General features: G+C 36.2%; 1 protein-coding gene across 3 annotated transcripts in view; it reads left to right on the top strand.

Annotated features, from left to right (window-relative positions):
- PDE5A (phosphodiesterase 5A) overlaps positions 1-20530 on the top strand; it is a 154017-nt gene that overhangs the window by 77094 nt on the left and 56393 nt on the right. For all 3 annotated transcript variants that reach the window (XM_059923519.1, XM_059923521.1, XM_059923520.1), the window contains exons 8-9: positions 6498-6606; positions 7658-7745. In XM_059923519.1, coding sequence (XP_059779502.1) covers positions 6498-6606; positions 7658-7745 — 197 coding nt within the window. The remainder of the gene's footprint in view (positions 1-6497; positions 6607-7657; positions 7746-20530) is intronic.

Genomic DNA, 20530 nt, shown 5'->3' with positions numbered 1-20530 from the left:
AAATATGTTTGCACATACGTATATAGATATAGCAAATGTGGCAAAACATTAAAAATTGTTGAATCTAGGAATAGGATATTCATTTTACTTTCAACTTTCTTATGTATTTCAAAAGTTCATCATAAAAAATTGGAAGAAAATGTTTGTGATAAAAACTTGGAAACAAAGTAAAATGAAAATCATCTCTGTAGATCATATAAAGCAGAACTGCCTGAGTTTTCAACTGCAAGAACAAAACACTTAAGTGCACAGCCTGGTGTTGTTCCGACCCTCCTAATTAAGACTGACCCCATGGATCAGTGTGAGGTCTGCAGAGCTGTCTTCTGCCCTCTGTACCCTGTCCTTTCTTCTCCTCTTTTCTTTTCTCTCATTTCCTGTCCTCTTCCGTGTTCCCCATCAAGATGGAGAAACTGTTGACTACAGTGATTTAGAGTTGTTAGTTTAAGTGATTATATTTAAATCAAAACTCATTATTTCAAGACTATTATTTTAACAATATGATTATAAGACCTTTTCTTCTATTAAAGAATTTCAGGAATTAGCAAAGGAGCAAATGTAACTTGGGGGCTGATGGGGAATGGGTTTGACTCAGAAGGTACACCTGACCTAGGCCTTGACTGGTGACTTGGGTGTGGGATGGGTAGTCAGGGTACATAAACCATGGTATCTGTACCCAGAGATTTTTCTGCTACACTGGAGTTTTTGGTTCACAAGGTTAAAACAGAATAGCTGATCTTTATTTCCCTCTTGGCATTGCTGGTCGTGAACTGAAGTTTATATCCCGTCTCCACATCTATTCTTTTCTAAGCTTCTGTGTGTGTATTTTCTGGCATATTTGACATTGTTTTAGTTGAAATTGAATCCTTTTTGAATATGTGGTAATATGCACATGTCCTGGTGAGTATGTATGTATCTTTCTTAAATACTGGTATTGGGCTATACTGCCTAGGTCAGTTATGAAGTCTTATTCTTAGGAGGAGCATTAATAGATACTATTTTGATTTTATGATACCATACATTTTTGTTGCTTTTTATAAAGAACATTTTAGAAAGCTTCTAAACATGTAAATATTTGATTATTTTACTTTTTGTCTTGCATAAATAATAAATTGCTATATAGACAAATAAAAAAAGAAATATATACATGTATATTTATGAATTTACATATATCCAGAGGACAGTAGGAAAATCAGTATGATAATGCATATTAAATGTATAAAATGATGGGAATTCCCTGGCGGTCCAGTGGTTAGGACTCGGTGCTTTCACTGTTGGGGCCTGGGTTTGATCCCTGGTCAGGGAGCTAAGATCCTGCAAGCCGTGCAGCATGGCCAAAAAGAAAAATATTTATATAAAACGATGAATTATCTACATTTACCTTTGAATATTTGTATAGCAGCATATGCCTGTGTAATTTTATTTTATGTATTCACATTTGATTTTTGTTGTGAAGTCAGGCAAGTCCTCTTATTTCTGATAGCTGAACAAGCCCGTGACGTGGTATGATAGTGACCTCTACTGGTCAATATGCATTAAAAAAAAACTGAGGTCCTACTATATATATATCTAAGTCTTAGTATTTTTTATTTATTTATTTATTTATTTATTTATTTATTTTTTCATCTTGATCTTTTGTTGGTACTTTTATGAATTCATCAGTTTTCCATTAGGTCTTAGTATATATTTAATTTGTTTCTGATGAATATCACGTTCCGTCTCTGTAGGAAAAATGGAAGATATCTTTACACTTTTTAAAATTATACCAAGACAGTCTTAGTATACAGATTGTTTTATAAAGGATAAATAGGTCAATGTGGTTACCTTAAAAGAGACTAATTTACATGGATCATTTAAACTGATTCATTAACTGATTTTGAAAATCAGTTTGATTTGATAATGATAATGAAAATTATTCAACAGCAGTGCCTTACATTAGCTAATAGTTAGCCTTTATTATACTGATGCAGTAAAGGTCCTCTTAGTGATGTAAATATGGTTTTATTTTAACAAAAATTAGATTTCAGGCTTAATTTTGTGAAAACTCCAAATTAAAATGGTGTTTAGTAACTTCAGCTTTTTGAAGGACTAACTGGTATTGACACCTGACCAGCAGATTCTGTATTACATTTCTAAAATTGCTTATTGATAGAATTTAGGCCTCTCCAATTCTCATTATTAAACACTTTGTCAGTCCAAACACTCTTCCATGAGATGAAGTGCTAGGCAATTTGATGATGTTAGCAGTAAGCAAATCATCCTTTTTAGGCAGTTATGTATCAGTTTGGTACTTTTCCAACCAACCCACTAATTACCTTTTATAAATTAAAATAATTTATTGAAGACAGTTTTGAAATGTTAAGTGTAAAAATAAAAAATATTCAGGGTGAACATTATACATAATTATTAGAATCATATCATCACTGGGATAAAGCACAGTAAACTGTTGGAGTTTGGGTCACCCAAGAATTCAGAAGGGAAGCTCATTTCCAGATGGTGGGAGGTTTTAGAGTTTCTATGCTTCGATTCAAAGAGCCATCTAATTAGAAGGAAAAAGTGAGTGTGATGTGGTACAGTTTATGTTAGCTCTTAATTTTAAGAAATAGGTATTTTAGTGCTATAATTCCATATCAGTTAACTTCATGTTAATTTTAAATGCACATTTTGTCATAAAATGACAAATACATAGAATTAGTCCTTTAAGCCCACTTTCTTGGAATACATATACTAGTTAATACTTGTTATATAGTTATAACTATATTGGAAAACAATTATAGTTAAATACAGTAACACCTACTATTTTTAAAATAGTAGAAAGGTTTTTACTACTTTAAAAAATGGTAGATAGAGAGTGTAAGAGTGTAGACTCTGAAATCAGACTGATTGTATTTAAACTTAAGTTCCACCACTTACTAGCTATAGCGCTTTGTGCAAATTATTTAACCTCTCAAAGCCTCAGTTTCTTCATCTGTAAAATGGAGATACTGATGGCAGGATTGTAGAAAGGACCAAATGAGTTAATGCACATAAAATGCTTCAGAAAATTTCCAGCACATAGGAAGTAGTCAGTAAGTGTTAGTATTTCTGTGTCTCTTTGATGTGTTTTTCTGTCTTTGGTTCACATAACCTGCAGTGATTCCCATTTACATCTAAAAGCACAGACATTTCTCACTGTTTCCAAGCTTCGTGTCCCTGACTGTCTTCCCAAGGATGTACTCATGTACACCTCCCTTGATAGCCACTGTGCAAAAAGCCTTAGAGGTCTGAGTTAGCCCAGGCCTTCCAAGAAGCAGATGCGAAGACTAGATTAACTGTGTAAGGCATTTATTAGGGGAACCCCGTGTGAGAGTAAAGGGGGAGGGAGCTGGGAGGGGATGAGAGAGCCATGAGCTCCCCACACAAGTCTGACCCAGGGTGGAAGAGAGGGTAAAGAAGGAAAGAGCATTGTGTGCACGTGTCTTAGGCAGCCGAGCAGTTCTAAGGAAAGTTTGGCCAGGCTGTTGGGGAGTTCTGTGGCCAAAGCCTCCTGGAAGCATCCTGGGTCTCCCAAGCCTGGGCTGCCTCAGTGTCCCTGCTGTGTGTGCTCCGTCTTTTCCCAGGAGCAGCCCTGGGAAGTGTGTCTGCAGTACAAGCACAGCCCTGGGCTTCAGAGCACAGTGACTAGAGACCCTGGTCATTTAGGTCTCCTGCAGTTGCAGGTCTGAGAGGCACATTTGCAAGGGGCTACCAGAATATTCCTGTTATTTAAAGGAAGATCCTATCCCTTTGCATTGCACTTTCAAAATCATCCACTACCTGTCCTAACATCTTCAGCCTGAAACCATCACTTTATTCCTAACAATCTGTAACTGTTTAATGTTTCCGAAATATACGTAGAACTCTTCCATTTCAGCAATGTTTTTATACTGTTTTTCCCCCTCCTTTTCATTCTTGATGTCTTTCTCTGCATCCTTAAATCTTACCAGCCTTTTGCGCATTTCCCTAATGCCCCCTCTTCTCCAACCCACTCCACCAAGGGGTTATCTGTCCATCTTCTCCACATGTGGTGCTTTCATTGTTACCAATTTTATTAGTTAGGATTAGGTTTGAGTGTGAATCATAAAAACCCAAAGTAAAAATAGCTTAAATAAGAATGCAATATTATTACTCTCTCCTGTAAAAACCCAGAGGCAGGCAGCTCAGGCTCTGTGTTGCTGCTCTGTTCTACAAAGGCCTCAGGGACCCAGGTACCTGCAAGCTTTCTACTCTGCATCTCTAGGGAGTGGCCCTTCCCTTCAGGGTCCAGGAAGCAGCTCCAGCCTTCATATCCACGCTTCAGATGGTAGGATAGGGGACAGGGAAAGAAGGGGCAGAGAGCATACATCAGCTGCCTTTTAGGTAAGCTTTCTAGAAGCAGTCACATTTCCTGTTGCCTAGAACTTAGTCACATGATGATCCCAAGCCACTAGGGTGGCTGATAAATGTGGTCTTTATCCTCAGCGGCCATATGTCCAGATAAAGAGGAAAGGAGAAGAGTTATTGAGGGACCCCTGGGGGCTTCTGCACTAGACTCTGCTCAAAGAGGACATGCAACTAGACCTTGTATTATTATTCATTCTCCGTCACAATCCTCTACTAGATTACAAGCTACTTACAAGATTATGACAGCTACTGACCTCTAGAAGCTTGTCTCCCCATGATGCTAAGGGTACCTCTCATGGAAGAAGTGCTCAGTCTGTTGTTATTGAGGGGAGGAAGTAAGAATTTATTAGCACTTTTTACAGAGTAAGAAATAAGATGCTATCACGTAACCTTAATAAATCTAATACTAATTTTTCACTAAAGTAACCATCAGGAAAACTTAAAATTTACAGGGAATTGAAAAAAGAGTTAGGTTTCTGTTGATTTAAAAGTAATTTTAATACTTCTGCTTCTCTGTATCAATGCCTATACATCTGAATTTATGATCTCTGGCAAGTTGCTTAACTATTTGGGTTTCATCTGGCTTCCACTGTTGACATAATGACGATGATAAGAACAATAAAAGTCATCATCATCATCATCATCATTTTAAAAGAGATTTGGACAAAGATATCCTCTCCAGTGTATTTCTTTCTCTCTGTAACTACCTTTTCATTTTTCTTATCTTTACTGTAGCTTCTTATTTTCTTTTCGTGAGACTTTTGCTGTCCATGAAATATTTGTGGTTTTAAAATAGTTTTGTTAACCTAAATACTACACTTATAACCTTTTCTTGGGATTCTACTCAAATAATATGTATGAAATAGAAACCCAGGAATGTCCTAGGTCTGATGTGTCTGACATTTTGCATGCCTTCCCACATTATCAATCTAGGCTCAGAAAATGTTCAGTCTGAAGTTCATGTATTCCTGTGTTACTATTGTCATTTCCCTTTCATTCTTTATCACTTGTATGTAATACTGGACATATGGTCAGTACCTGATTTGACCAAATTACACTTAACCTAAAATGTACAGCAAAGAAAGGAAAGACTCAGTTATCTTGGCCAGGAATGAGGCCACAACTTCAGGAATCTTTGTGGAATCACAGTGATTGAGAACATCATTTGAAACCACTGTCCTAGAAGCAGTTTGGCAGGCTGAGTGAGAAGGATGGAAGACAGGAAAAGATTAGCACTTGGAGAACTCAGACCAAGTAGACATTTTTCCTGAGGCACATATTTTATTTTGAAATGCCTCCCACTATTAGGCTTTTCTATTTTCTTCAGTTAGTGATCTTACAGTTAACACAGGCACATACTTATGGCTGGAGTAAATTTCTATAACTTGACCCTCTTTGCGGAATTCATCCCCATCACCAAGGAACATGGGAAGTTTCCTGATGAAAAGACATGTTCTGTTCTGTTTTCCCAACTCCAGTACTGGCACTGCACTTATGAACCCTGTGACATCAGGTTAACCTTTTATGTTCAACCTACTAAGCAAGAAACTGGGAAAATGTTGTAAGTTCAAAAAAATTTTTTTTAATTTAAAGCAGAAAAAAGAAGAGAGAAGGGCTTAATAAAATTCTTCTAGGCCTGCTCGATTTTCCCCTTGGTCTGAAATGTGTAAAAGATTGTTTTATTGGAATGGATAGACTAAATAAATAACTGAGGAAGTAAAAACAGACACTAGACTTTAGTCATTCTATAATCTGATGAGAAAATAAGACATAGGGAAAAGTCATATGGATTTTACATTAAACAGCACAAAAATCAACATGCCCATTAACAGTGGTAATAAGATTACTTAATGACATTTAAAACTTGTTTTAGATAGCTGAAAAATTGTGGGTCTTTGTTTTCTCAAAACATTTCAGTTATAGTAACTACCAAAGTTGTAAATCATCAAATATGTTTAAAGCTGCATTTTCCAATTAAGATATACTCTTTGCTCTATAATTTAAGACTGGTATGTTTCTCTTATAATCACCTATTTGACTTCGTTTTGCCTGCGTTTTTTTCACTGCACAGAAAGAACTCATCTCTCTTCTCTCCACAGGGAACGTGAAGTGAACAGAATCAATTACATATATGCTCAGTATGTCAAAAATACTATGGAACCACTTAATATCCCAGATGTCAGTAAAGATAAAAGATTTCCCTGGACAGTAAGTAACCCAATTTTAGACTTGGAGCTTGAAGGCTGTTTCCTATCAGATCTGCACTTAAACTAGTTACTCTTAACTGAAGGACTGGCCCTAGAATTGGCTCTTTGGGAGTGATCTGTGCTTTCCGTGATCTGAGGAAGGAGAATAAAACAGCTTATAACATCTGTTGAGAGGTTATCAGCTATACTTGAGTATTTTTCTCTGTACTTTTATTAGTTTTTTAAACATGTATTAATGAACTATCGTAAACTAATTTTGAGGTAATTTAACTATTACCTACTTAATGACATTCTTTAGATAGTATGGCTGGAGTTCTTGAGTTTACCCTCAAAAATTAAGTTTCATATGGCTTAAATGCCTGTAATTGGTAATCTACCGCAGTGAACAGCTCTGTGGAAAACTGAATATCTGTTTTCCTTGAGAGCAAAGCTACAAGGGTCAGTTTCTCAGACATTGAAAACTTTGAATTCTAGTATTTTTTCTCATCTGACTTCAGAAAAGCATTGCAGTTTGAGGCAGCTGCCTTGACTTTGTTATTTGCCTATCTAGGAGAACTTTTTAGAACTTTAGCAATAAGGGCAATAGATAACAGTGGTAAAACTAAACAAGGACAAATTTGTAACATGTAGAATCCTAGGTGGTGTAATGCTTTTGACTTCTGCCCCTCTTGTTAAGTTATTTCAGACATCCACTACACAGGGATAGTAGAAACTGAATAAATACTTTGCTTAGTATTACTGTAAGCTGCTTGGAGAGTTTAAAATGGAAAATAAAAGAAATACAGGTAAATAAAATGGAAAATATGGAAAAAAATTTTTAAAAGAAAATAGGATATTTAGTTTTTTTAATAATGTAAAGACTAATTGCTTTATAGTGCATTTATGTGAACTTCATTATACATTTGTACATTTTCTACACTCTGATGTTATCTCCAGCTAATAAAAGAAGAATATATTAGTGGCTTCCGAGGTCCAATATAGTTTTCTATAGCATCTAATGGACAAACAGTCTTCTCATAATATTTAGCTGTCTTGTTTTTCTTTTTGTTTAGAATGAAAACACAGGAAATGTAAAACAGCAGTGCATTAGAAGTTTGCTTTGTACGCCTATAAAAAATGGAAAGAAGAATAAAGTGATAGGTAAAGCCTTTTTGTTGACCTCTACTCTGCACTTATTAAAGAAAAACATGTATTCTCAGAAACTTCTTTCTTTCAAGTGTAAATTTAAAGACTAAAATGTTTGAAAAAAAGATAAAAATTGGAATGATAAAAGAATTTTGAAATAATTTTATATTGATAAATGTCAACAAACATTTGTTAAATATCTTATTAACTATGATGTATTTTGGTAATTGTAATCCTGTTTCAACAGAAATTTGGTTTAAGAATGACATGTTGAAAGTTAGCAAACTGAGAGAGATCAAGTCGATAATGTATATTGTTTTAGAGCCTCACTTCTTGGTTTCTGGTTTTTCTTTTTTGAATACATGGTTTAGATTGTAGGTTGTATTCATTGAACACTCCACTGCTTTAGGCACTTGGGATAAGTCAGTGAACAAGCAAAAACCCCTGCCTCAGGGAGTTTACATTCTTACATGAAGGTTAGTAAAATATGTCTATTGCAGGAATGATGGAAGAAGGCATTCTCAGAAAAATGAGATGATGTTTCCTATTATCGACATATTTATTTCTTGGCATTGCAGGTTATATTAAACGTAGAACAGAAAATGTGAGGTTTTGTATGCCAATCATGCATGATTGACACTGTGAAAACAGTCTGAACTGTTAAGTATTCTCCCAAGAACTTGGAACAGAGGCTAAACTTTTAAATAAAAACCCTAACGGAGCAAGGCTTAGCTATATAAATTTACCTTAAAAATTCTGGTGAGTTTCCAGGTTGTAAGATTTGACTGTAATTTCATTAAAGAAGAGTGTTGGTCAGAAAGGTCGGTGCAGGGTGGGGGGGGGGAAATCGTTCATGAAAATGGGGGGAAAAAAAGGACAGATATTGAAAGTACCTCTCCAGTTGTGTGCAGTACTCAGGGAACCTTTGCCTCTCACATGGAGATGGATGTAGAAGGTTGAAGCAGTGTATAGGGTGTGCTGACCACTTGGCAAGGCCAGCACTTGCGTGGCGATGGATGCAGCAGGTTGTAGCTGGTCCTGCTCACTGATTCCAGTCTGTTTGCTGGCATGCGTCCTCACTGTGAGATGGATACACGGCCTTATGCCATTAAACAAGCCACCAATCTGAGTTCCCTTGTTCTGATTATTTTCTTTCCAAGATATGTTAACTCATAGGAAGATAATGCATTCTTCATACCCTCTCGAATACATTGCTCGCTTTGCCAGTTGTTTCTTATTGTAAATCAGTGAACTGGGCTTGAGGCAATGGGCTGAGTTGCAGGTGCATGTACTCGGGTTTCTGGGACAGATCTATTTCTTGTTGGACATTGATTTTATTTTATTTATTTATTATTATTATTTTTTAAAATATATATATTTTTTAACATCTTTATTGGTGTATAATTGCTTTACAATGGTGTGTTAGTTTCTGCTTTATAACAAAGTGAATCAGTTATACATATACATATGTTCCCATATCTCTTCCCTCTTGCATCTCCCTCCCTCCCACCCTCCCTATCCCACCCCTCTAGGTGGTCACAAAGCACAGAGCTGATCTCCCTGTGCTATGCGGTTGCTTCCCACTAGCTATCTATTTTATGTTTGGTAGTGTATATATATCCATGCCACTCTCACTTTGTCACAGCTTACCCTTCCCCCTCCCCATATCCTCAAGTCCATTCTCTAGTAGGTCTGTGTCTTTATTCCCGTCTTGCCACTAGGTTCTTCATGACCTTTTTTTTTTTTTTCCTTAAGATTCCATATATATGTGTTAGCATACTGTATTTGTTTTTCTCTTTCTGACTTACTTCACTCTGTATGACAGACTCTAACTCCATCCACCTCACTACAAATAACTCCATTTCGTTTCTTTTTATGGCTGAGTAATATTCCATTGTATATATGTGCCACATCTTCTTTATCCATTTATCCGATGATGGACACTTAGGTTGCTTCCATGTCCTGGCTATTGTAAATAGAGCTGCAATGAACATTTTGGTACATGACTCTTTTTGAATTATGGTTTTCTCAGGGTATATGCCCAGTAGTGGGATTGCTGGGTCGTATGGTAGTTCTATGTTTAGTTTTTTAAGGAACCTCCATACTGTTCTACATAGTGGCTGTATCAATTTACATTCCCACCAACAGTGCAAGAGGGTTCCGTTTTCTCCACACCCGCTCCAGCATTTATTGTTTCTAGATTTTTTGATGATGGCCATTCTGACCGGTGTGAGATGATATCTCATTGTAGTTTTGATTTGCATTTCTCTAATGATTAATGATGTTGAGCATTCTTTCATGTGTTTGTTGGCAATCTGTATATCTTCTTTGGAGAAGTGTCTATTTAGGTCTTCTGCCCATTTTTGGATTGGGTTGTTTGCTTTTTTGTTATTGAGCTGCATGAGCTGCTTGTAAGTTTTGGAGATTAATCCTTTGTCAGTTGCTTCATTTACAAATATTTTCTCCCATTCTGAGCGTTGTCTTTTGGTCTTGTTTATGGTTTCCTTTGCTGTGCAAAAGCTTTTAAGTTTCATTAGGTCCCATTTGTTTATTTTTGTTTTTATTTCCATTTTTCTCAGAGGTGGGTCAAAAAGGATCTTGCTGTGATTTATGTCATAGAGTGTGCTGCCTGTGTTTTCCTCTAAGAGTTGGATAGTGTCTAGCCTTACATTTAGGCCTTTAATCCATTTTGAGTTTATTTTTGTGTATGGTGTTAGGGAGTGTTCTAATTTCATTCTTTTACATGTAGTGGTCCAGTTTTCCCAGCACCACTTATTGAAGAGGCTGTCTTTTCTCCACTGTATATGCTTGCCTCCTTTATCAAAGATAAGGTGACCATATGTGCGTGGGTTTATCTCTGGGCTTTCTTTCTATCCTGTTCCATTGATCTATGTTTCTGTTTTTGTGCCAGTACCAAACTGTCTTGATTACTGTAGCTTTGTAGTATAGTCTGAAGTCAGGGAGCCTGATTCCTCCAGCTCCATTTTTTGTTCTCAAGATTGCTTTGGCTATTCGGGGTCTTTTGTGTTTCCATGCAAATTGTGAAATTTTTTGTTCTAGTTCTGTGAAAAATGCCAGTGGTAGTTTGATAGGGATTGCATTGAATCTGTAGATTGCTTTGGGTAGTAGAGTCATTTTCACAATGTTGATTCTTCCAATCCAAGAACATGGTATATCTCTCCATCTATTTGTATCATCTATAATTTCTTTCATCAGTGTCTTAATAATTTTCTGCATACAGGTCTTTTGTCTCCTTAGGTAGGTTTATTCCTAGATATTTTATTCTTTTTGTTGCAATGGTAAATGGGAGTGTTTTCTTTATTTCACTTTCAGATTTTTCATCATTAGTGTATAGGAATGCAAGACATTTCTGTGCATTAATTTTGTATCCTGCTACTTTACCAAATTCATTGATTAGCTCTAGCAGTTTTCTGGTAGCATCTTTAGCATTCTCTATGTATAGTATCATGTCATCTGCAAACAGTGACAGCTTTACTTCTTCTTTTCCGATTTGGATTCCTTTTATTTCTTTTTCTTCTCTGATTGCTGTGGCTAAAACTTCCAAAACTATGTTGAATAATAGTGGTGAGAGTGGGCAACCTTGTCTCGTTCCTGATCTTAGAGGAAATGGTTTCAGTTTTTCACCATTGAGGACAATGTTGGCTGTGGGTTTGTCATATATGGCCTTTATTATGTTGAGGAAAGTTCCCTGTATGCCTACTTTCTGCAGGGCTTTTATCATAAATGGGTGTTGAATTTTGTCGAAAGCTTTCTCTGCATCTATTGAGGTGATCATATGGTTTTTCTCCTTCAATTTGTTAATATGGTGTATCACGTTGATTGATTTGCATATATTGAAGAACCCTTGCATTCCTGGAATAAACCCCACTTGATCATGGTGTATGATCCTTTTAATGTGCTGTTGGATTCTGTTTGCTAGTATTTTGTTGAGGATTTTTGCATCTATGTTCATCAGTGATATTGGCCTGTAGTTTTCTTTCACTGTGACATCTTTGTCTGGTTTTGGTATCAGGGTGATGGTGGCCTCGTAGAATGAGTTTGGGAGTGTTCCTCCCTCTGCAATATTTTGGAAGCGTTTGAGAAGGATAGGTGTTAGCTCTTCTCTAAATGTTTGATAGAATTCGCCTGTGAAGCCATCTGGTCCTGGGCTTTTGGTTGTTGGAAGATTTTTAATCACAGTTTCAATTTCAGTGCTTGTGATTGGTCTGTTCATATTTTCTATTTCTTCCTGGTTCAGTCTCGGCAGGTTGTGCATTTCTAAGAATTTGTCCATTTCTTACAGGTTGTCCATTTTATTGGCATAGAGTTGCTTGTAGTAATCTCTCATGATCCTTTGTATTTCTGCAGTGTCAGTGGTTACTTCTCCTTTTTCATTTCTAATTCTATTGATTTGAGTCGTCTCCCTTTTTTTCTTGATGAGTCTGGCTAGTGATTTATCAATTTTGTTTATCTTCTCGAAGAACCAGCTTTTAGTTGTATTGATCTTTGCTATTGTTTCCTTCATTTCATTTTCATTTATTTCTGATCTGATCTTTATGATTACTTTCCTTCTGCTAGCTTTGGGGTTTTTTTGTTCTTCTTTCTCTAATTGCTTTAGGTGCAAGGTTAGGTTGTTTATTTGAGATGTTCCCTGTTTCTTGAGGTAGGCTTGTATTGCTATAAACTTCCCTCTTAGAACTGCTTTTGCTGTATCCCATAGGTTTTGGGTCGTCGTGTGTCCATTGTCATTTGTTTCTAGGTATTTTTTGATTTCCCCTTTGATTTCTTCAGTGATCACTTCGTTATTAAGTAGTGTATTGTGTAGCCTCCATGTGTTTGTATTTTTCTACAGATCTTTTCCTGTAATTGATATCTAGTCTCATAGCACTGTGGTCGGAAAAGATACTTGATACGATTTCAATTTTCTTAAATTTACCAAGGCTTGATTTGTGACCCAAGATATGATCTCTCCTGGAGAATGTTGCATGAGCACTTGAGAAAAATGTGTATTCTGTTGTTTTTGGGTGGAATGTCCTATAAATATCAATTAAGTCCATCTTGTTTAAGGTATCATTTAAAGCTTGTGTTTCCTTATTTATTTTCATTTTGGATGATCTGTCCATTGGTGAAAGTGGGGTGTTAAAGTCCCCTACTATGATTGTGTTACTGTCGATTTCCCCTTTTATGGCTGTTAGTATTTGCCTTATGTATTGAGGTGCTCCTGTGTTGGGTGCATAAATATTTACAATTGTTATATCTTCTTCTTGGATCGATCCCTTGATCATTATATAGTGTCCTTCTTTGTCTCTTGTAATAGTTTTTATTTTAAAGTCTATTTTGTCTGATATGAGAATTGCTACTCCAACTTTCTTTTGACTTCCATTTGCATGGAATATCTTTTTCCATCCCCTCACTTTCAGTCTGTATGTGTCCCTAGGTCTGAAGTGGGTCTCTTGTAGACAGCATATATACGGGTCTTGTTTTTGTATCCATTCAGCCAGCCTGTGTGTTTTGGTGGGAGCATTTAATCCATTTACATTTAAGGTAATTATCGATATGTATGTTCCTATTCCCATTTTCTTAAATGTTTTGGGTTTGTTATTGTAGGTGTTTTCCTTCTCTTGTGTTTCTTGCCTAGAGAAGTTCCTTTAGCATTTGTTGTAAAGCTGGTTTGGTGGTGCTGAACTCTCTCAGCTTTTGCTTGTCTGTAAAGGTTTTAATTTCTCCATCAAATCTGAATGAGATCCTTGCTGGGTAGAGTAATCTTGTTTGTAGGTTTTTCTCCTTCATCACTTTAAATATGTCCTGCCACTCCCTTCTGGCTTGCAGAGTTTCTGCTGAAAGATCAGCTGTTGACCTTATGGGGATTCCCTTGTGTTTTATTTGTTGTTTTTCCCTTGCTGCTTTTAATATGTTTTCTTTATATTTAATTTTTGATAGTTTGATTAATATGTGTCTTGGCGTGTTTCTCCTTGGATTTATCCTGTATGGGACTCTCTGTGCTTCCAGGACTTGATTAACTATTTCCTTTCCCATATTAGGGAAGTTTTCAACTATAATCTCTTCAAATATTTTCTCAGTCCCTTTCTTTTTCTCTTCTTCTTCTGGGATCCCTATAATTCGAATGTTGGTGCGTTTAATGTTGTCCCAGAGGTCTCTGAGACTGTCCTCAGTTCTTTTCATTCTTTTTTCTTTATTCTCCTCTGCAGTAGTTATTTCCACCATTTTATCTTCCAGGTCACTTATCCGTTCTTCTGCCTCAGTTATTCTGCTATTGATCCCTTCTCGAGTATTTTTAATTTCATTTATTGTGTTGTTCATCGTTGCTTGGTTCCTCTTTAGTTCTTCTACGTCCTTGTTAAATGTTCCTTGCATTTTGTCTATTCTGTTTCCAAGATTTTGGATCATCTTTACTGTGATTATTCTGAATTCTTTTTCAGGTAGACTGCTTATTTCCTCTTCATTTGTTAGGTCTGGTGTGTTTTTACCTTGCTCCTTCATATGCTGTGTGTTTTTCTGTCTTCTCATTTTGCTTATCTTACTGTGTTTGGGGTCTCCTTTTCACAGGCTGCAGGTTCGTAGTTCCTGTTGTTTTTGGTATCTGTCCCCACTGGCTAAGGTTGGTTCAGTGGGTTGTGTAGGCTTCCTGGTGGAGGGGACTAGTGCCTGTGTTCTGGTGGATGAGGCTGGATCTTGTCTTTCTGGTGGGCAGGTCCACGTCTGGTGGTGTGTTGGGGTGTCTGGGGCCTTATTATGATTTTAGGCAGCCTCTCTGCTAATGGATGGGGCTGTGTTCCTGTCTTGCTAGTTGTTTGGCATAGGGTGTCCAGCACTGTAGCTTGCTGGTCGTTGAGTGAAGCTGGGTCTTGGTGTTGAGATGGAGATCTCTGGGAGATTTTTGCCATTTGGTATTACGTGGAGCTGGGAGGTCCCTTGTGGACCAGTGTCCTGAAGTTGGCTCTCCCACCACAGAGGCACAGCCCTGATGCTTGGCTGGAGCACCAAGAGCCTTTCATCCACACGGCTTTTGGGAGGTGTGACGTCTTCTGCCAGCGTTCAGTGGGTGTTCTATAGGAGCAGTTCCACGTGTAGATGTATTTCTGTTGTATCTGTGGGGAGGAAGGTGATCTCCGCGTCTTACTCTTCTGCTGTCTTCTCCTCTCTCCTGATTTTATAAATCAGTCTTGTGAACTTAGGTACTGTTCTCTACCCCAGAGAGTGGGATCTGTCCTCAGCATGGTAAAGTAGTTTCTAAGCCTACAGGGCTGGGCTTGCTGACTGCAGTGCATTGCCTCATAAAGCCTCTTGGAAGCCAGCCTGGTGATATTCCCTGAAGGCTGTTCATCACCTGCACGCTTCTCAGCTCTCAGAGAAAAAAGTAGAGCCTAGTGAATCCATATGTCAACTCTCTTTTCAAGATTATCACCGATCAGATCTCTAACATAAACAACAGAAGAAAACTGACAAGGGTACCCTACAATATGAAACTACATAAATGTTTAGGATATAAAATTTTATATTCTAGGAGTTAGGTGAAAACTACATTATAAATGTTATGCTTCTTTTTTAAAAAATTTTTTTTGAATTTTATTTCATTTTATTTTTTTTACAGCAGGTTCTTATTAGTTATCTATTTTATACATATTAGTGTATATATGTCAATCCAAATCTCCCATGTTATGCTTCTTTAAAATGCTTTTTGATATAAATATAGAGCTTTCCACAAGCTGCCTTTGACCTTTGAAAATGTGAAATGGATTCCAGAAGCGATGCATCATTTACTAATAAGTTCTGATAAGGAGGAGGACAGAGTGGCAACTTGCCACATCAAGGCACATCTTCGCTTTTTCTCAGCAGCATCTCTTTGGAATAACTGGGAATGGGAAGTGGCTGGAGGAAGTTATACATCAGGCTTTTTCATCACTTTACACATGTGATAAATAAGAGGAGTTTGGGGACGTGCAAAGGTCCCTGGATGGGAATAGGGCTCACAACATCCGGCTGGCTCCACTCTCTCTTTAAGCATTTAAAAGGTTATGGGCTTTGAGCCCTGGTCCGGAAAGATCCCACATGCTGTGGAGCTACTAAGCCCGTGCGCCACAACTACTGAGCCTGTGCTCTAGACCCCGCGAGCCACAACTACTGAGCCCATGTGCCACGACTACTGAAGCCCACATGCCTAGGGCCCATGCTCCACAACACGAGAAGCCACGACAGTGAGAAGCCTGCGCACCTCAAGGAAGAGCAGCCCCCGCTCGCCGCAATAGAGAAAGCCTGCACGCAGCAACGAAGACCCAACGCAGCCATAAATAAATAAATAAATAAATAAATAAATTTATTAAAAAAAAAAAAAGGTTATGGGCACATTATTCAACTAACTAACCTTTCAGATCCCTTCAGAATCCATATTCTGTGTTCCTGTCACTGTTTCAGACAAGTGAACAAAGAAAGAAATACCAGTTGAAATAATCAGACTTCTCTTGGTGTACATTTTGTGTCACCCTGCTTGATAACAGAGTCAAAAGTAAGTAAATGTTGTCTTTGGAAAGGAAAAATTCCCTGCCAATAAAAAGAAAGAAAGAAAAAATGATTTCCCTGGTGGGGTTTCTTGGGGGGGTTCAGGTTAATTTCAAGAGGGAAAATTTCCAGTGTTCCCTGCTGTCTTTATAAGTGTGACAAAACAGAGAATTTGAATTCTCGACTATACTTTGTACTCACAGATGCAGCATGGAAAACATCATGGCCGTAGATAATTTTTCTTACATGTCACAGACCAGATTCTGCTAGTATATAATTCTAATACAGAATCCCCACAGAGTTCCATACAGAAAGACAGACTGGCCCATGTGTTTTTGGTAATCTTCTTTCCCTTCTTTTTTTTTTCCCATTACTGACAATTAGATGAAATTATAGACATTAGACCAGTACGGGGCCTGTTGTATCACCAAATGTATTCCCTGAGGTATTTTTTCACATCAGATGTTTTCTCAGTGCTCTGGCTAACACAGAGTGTTTCCACCACTTTGTTTTCAACACTATTAAGAAAATACTTCCTCATTCAAATTCACTTATTTTAACCAATTATTTCCCCTATTTATTAGACTAAGTTTGCCTTTTTCTCATATCATATTTACTAGAAATTCTTATGCCTATTTTCCATGTTAATTTCAGGGCATATTTTGAAGAAATTAGTTCCATTCCCATCCAAAAAATATTGTCGAGAACATCTCCACTTTAAATAGCTTACATTTTCATCTCTCCTTTTTTTTTTAGTGAAAATGTAATAAAAATCATAGTGTTATACCACACGTTGTTTGACAGTGAAGTATGAGAGAGGAATATGTATTTCTTACTGAATATATTTTCTAAACTGATTACCGTCCTAATGCTCTGCTCATCTATGTGTTGCAATATGATCCCAAGATATAAGTAAATATTGTAAAATTATGTAAGTTTAAATTTGACTTCTTAATTTTATTTTTCATATTAAATTATATCATTTGGCAATATCACGAACTATTCATTTGTTTTTAAAAATATTTGCTAGGATTTTCCTAATGCAAATAAAATTACACTGTGCAGTGTCATCCATGGTACATACTGCTTATATTGCTTAAAGTATACAGTTTTTCCCAATTAAAGAATTGTTAATTATGATTAGTGATAAGTGCCAGGAAATAAGGCTGTAGGGGCAGTAATAATGGAAAGAAAATGAGAAAAAAATAAAACTAGGAGATTATAGCTTGAAATTATAAAAGTGAAAATCTATAAAATAAAAATAAATATAAGGATTATAGTTTCAAGAATTGATTGAAGAAATGGAAAAATAAGAGAAACCTCATAGTAGCCCTGGAAAACAGAGACGCTTACCTTTATTGGACCAGAAACATTGAGGAATTTCTAGAAGATAGGAAGAATATACTATTTGTAAGAACACATTTTACACAGAATGGGAAAAATTTGAGTAGAGATAACAATATCAATATCAGACAACGTAAATTTTAAGGTAAAAACATATACTATACAGAATCACTTTGCATTGACTAAGTTAAATTCACAGAGGAAAGTTTAATTGTCATAAATTCTTCTATAAACTAAATAACATCATTGACATACAAAAACCAAAGCTATTAAAAATACAAGAAGAAATGGACAAAATGGTGGTCATAGTGAGAGTCTTTAGTACCCTTTTCATAGAATGTTAAAGTACAGGAAAATATAAGGAAACATTAGAATTGATTAATACAGAAAATGAAATGGATTTAATTGGCATATAAATATTTACTTTTATATTTCATAATTTAAAAACACAAATTCCTATCAAATATTCATCAGAAATTTACAAATATTAGTGATACACACACATACAACACAAACTTAGTCATTTCTGAAAAGTAGAATTGACAACCACTGTCATGGATCACAGTGCGTTAAAACTAGAAATGTGTAATAAAAGGATAAATTGGAAGGAAAAAGCTCACTTAGACACTGAAAAACATTCTCCCAAATGACAAAGAAGAAATCAAAAGTCCAAATGAAACTGTAGCATTTTAGAAAATTAGTGGTTGTATCAATTTAACATAAAAACTCAAGGTACAAGGTCAAAGCTATATATATAGGAGTTATATAGCTTTAAATATTTTGCCATTATTAATTAGGACATAATGAAGTTATTTGAACTAAGTGTTCAACTGAAGAAATTAGAAAGACAGCACCTTTCTCTTTCTCACCCTCTATGCTGCCCCCAAAGTAAACAAAAATAGGAAGAAAGCAAGCAGAGGAAAGAAATTGAAAAGATAAATTTATGAAATGAGAGGGGATAGTAAAACAAGAGATAATGGGCAAACACAATAATAATAAACAAACCTCCAACACAGATAATGAGGGAAATAAAAGAAACACAAATAGGAATGAGAAAGGAAATGTAATTACAGATACAGAAGGAACTTTAAAAGATGTTAGATAATACAATGTACCAAAAAAATATGTTTTGATGAAATGGAGAAATTCTATAAAAATTGGTAATAACCAATACTAACTCAAGGAGAGTTTAAAATTTTTCATAGAAAAGGGTGTGGAGAAAAGGGAACTCTCTTGCACTGTTGGTGGGAATGTACATCGATACAGCCACTATGGAGAATGGTATGGAGATTCCTTAAAAACCGAAAAATAGAACTACCGTATGACCCAGCAATCCCACTACTGGGCATATACCCTGAGAAAACCATAATTCAAAAGGACGTATGCACCCCAATGTTCATTGCAGCACTAGTTACAATAGCCAGGTCACGGAAGCAACCTAAGTGTCCATCAACAGATGAATGGATAAAGAAGATGTGGCACATATATACAATGGAGTATTACTCAGCCATAAAAAGAAACAAAATGGAGTTATTTGTAGTGAGGTGGATGGACCTAGAGTCTGTCATACAGAGTGAAGTAAGTCAGAAAGAGAAAAACGAATACCGTATGCTAACACATGTATATGGAATCTAAAAAAAAAAAAAAAAAGGTTCTGACGAACTTAGGGGCAGGACAGGAATAAAGATGCAGACGTAGAGAGTGGACTGGAGCACGTGGGGAGGGGGAAGGGTAAGCTGGGACGAAGTGAGAGAGTAGCATTGACATATATACACTACCAAATGTAAAACAGATACCTAGTGGGAAGCAGCCGCATAGCACAGGGAGGTCAGCTCGGTACTTTGTGACCACCTAGAGGGGTGGGATAGGGAGGGTGGGAGGGAGACGCAAGAGGGAGGGGATATGGGGATATATGTATACATATAGCTGATTCACTTTGTTATACAGCAGAAACTAACACAACATTGTAAAGCAATTATACGCCAATATAATGTTAAATTTTTTTTTGTTAAATTTTAAATGATGTTTAAGATGTTAAATTTTTTTTTCATAGAAGTAGTTGAGAAAGTTATATTTTTAAAGTCACTAAAAAACAAAAAAACAAAAAAAACAGCTATTTACCAAAGTAAATTCTTACCAAAGCAATGAGAGGACAGGAAAGGATGAAATAAGGTGAGGCATGGAAAAGGAAAAGGCAAAATAACTTACAAAATGATAACGATTGTTGAATGAAAAAACCTAAAAGAATCAGCTGAAAGTACCTATCTAAAATGAGAGTTGCAGAAGTTCCTGGCTATCAAATTATTAAAAGAAAATAACTTTCTTACATGCCAAGACAAATTTTTTAGAAAATAATAATGGAAAAAGCATCCCGTTTACAATAGTAACAAGGAATAAACTTGGTCAGAAATAGGAACATCTATATGAGGAAAACTATAAAAGTCTACTAGATAACTTGAAAATCTTTAAGTTATCTTTAAGTAAGTGAACTGATATAACATTTCCTGATGATAATAATCTATTATTTAAGATGTTATCTTTTTGCAGATCAGATTTATATCAATTTTAATACATGTCCTCATAAGATTTTTTTTTCAGGGGGTAGAGGAATTCTTGACCAACATATATAAAATTAATCCGGAAGAATAGCATAAAAATAATCAAATAATCAGAGTGGATGGATAGAGAATTGCCTTGTCAGAAATTAAAATAATGCTGTATAAGTAACATTATTAAAAGTATTATGTGTGTGCTAGAAGAGATGGCAAGATTGATGGAACACAATGGAAAGTCTAAATGCAGACCCAAGTCTGATATAACAGTTGTGTTATTGTGCATAATAGAGTATATTTCATTGTTTCTAAGATACCATTGGTTGAAACACACCATTTTATGTATCTTTAAGAAAGAAAAATGATTTCAATTACATCATGACAAGC

This window comes from Balaenoptera ricei, chromosome 5, assembly GCF_028023285.1.
Source record: "Balaenoptera ricei isolate mBalRic1 chromosome 5, mBalRic1.hap2, whole genome shotgun sequence".
In the NCBI taxonomy this organism is placed as follows: Eukaryota; Metazoa; Chordata; class Mammalia; order Artiodactyla; family Balaenopteridae; genus Balaenoptera; species Balaenoptera ricei.
Note: the sequence above shows the minus strand (reverse complement) of the source record. Positions and strands in the feature narration are given on the sequence as shown.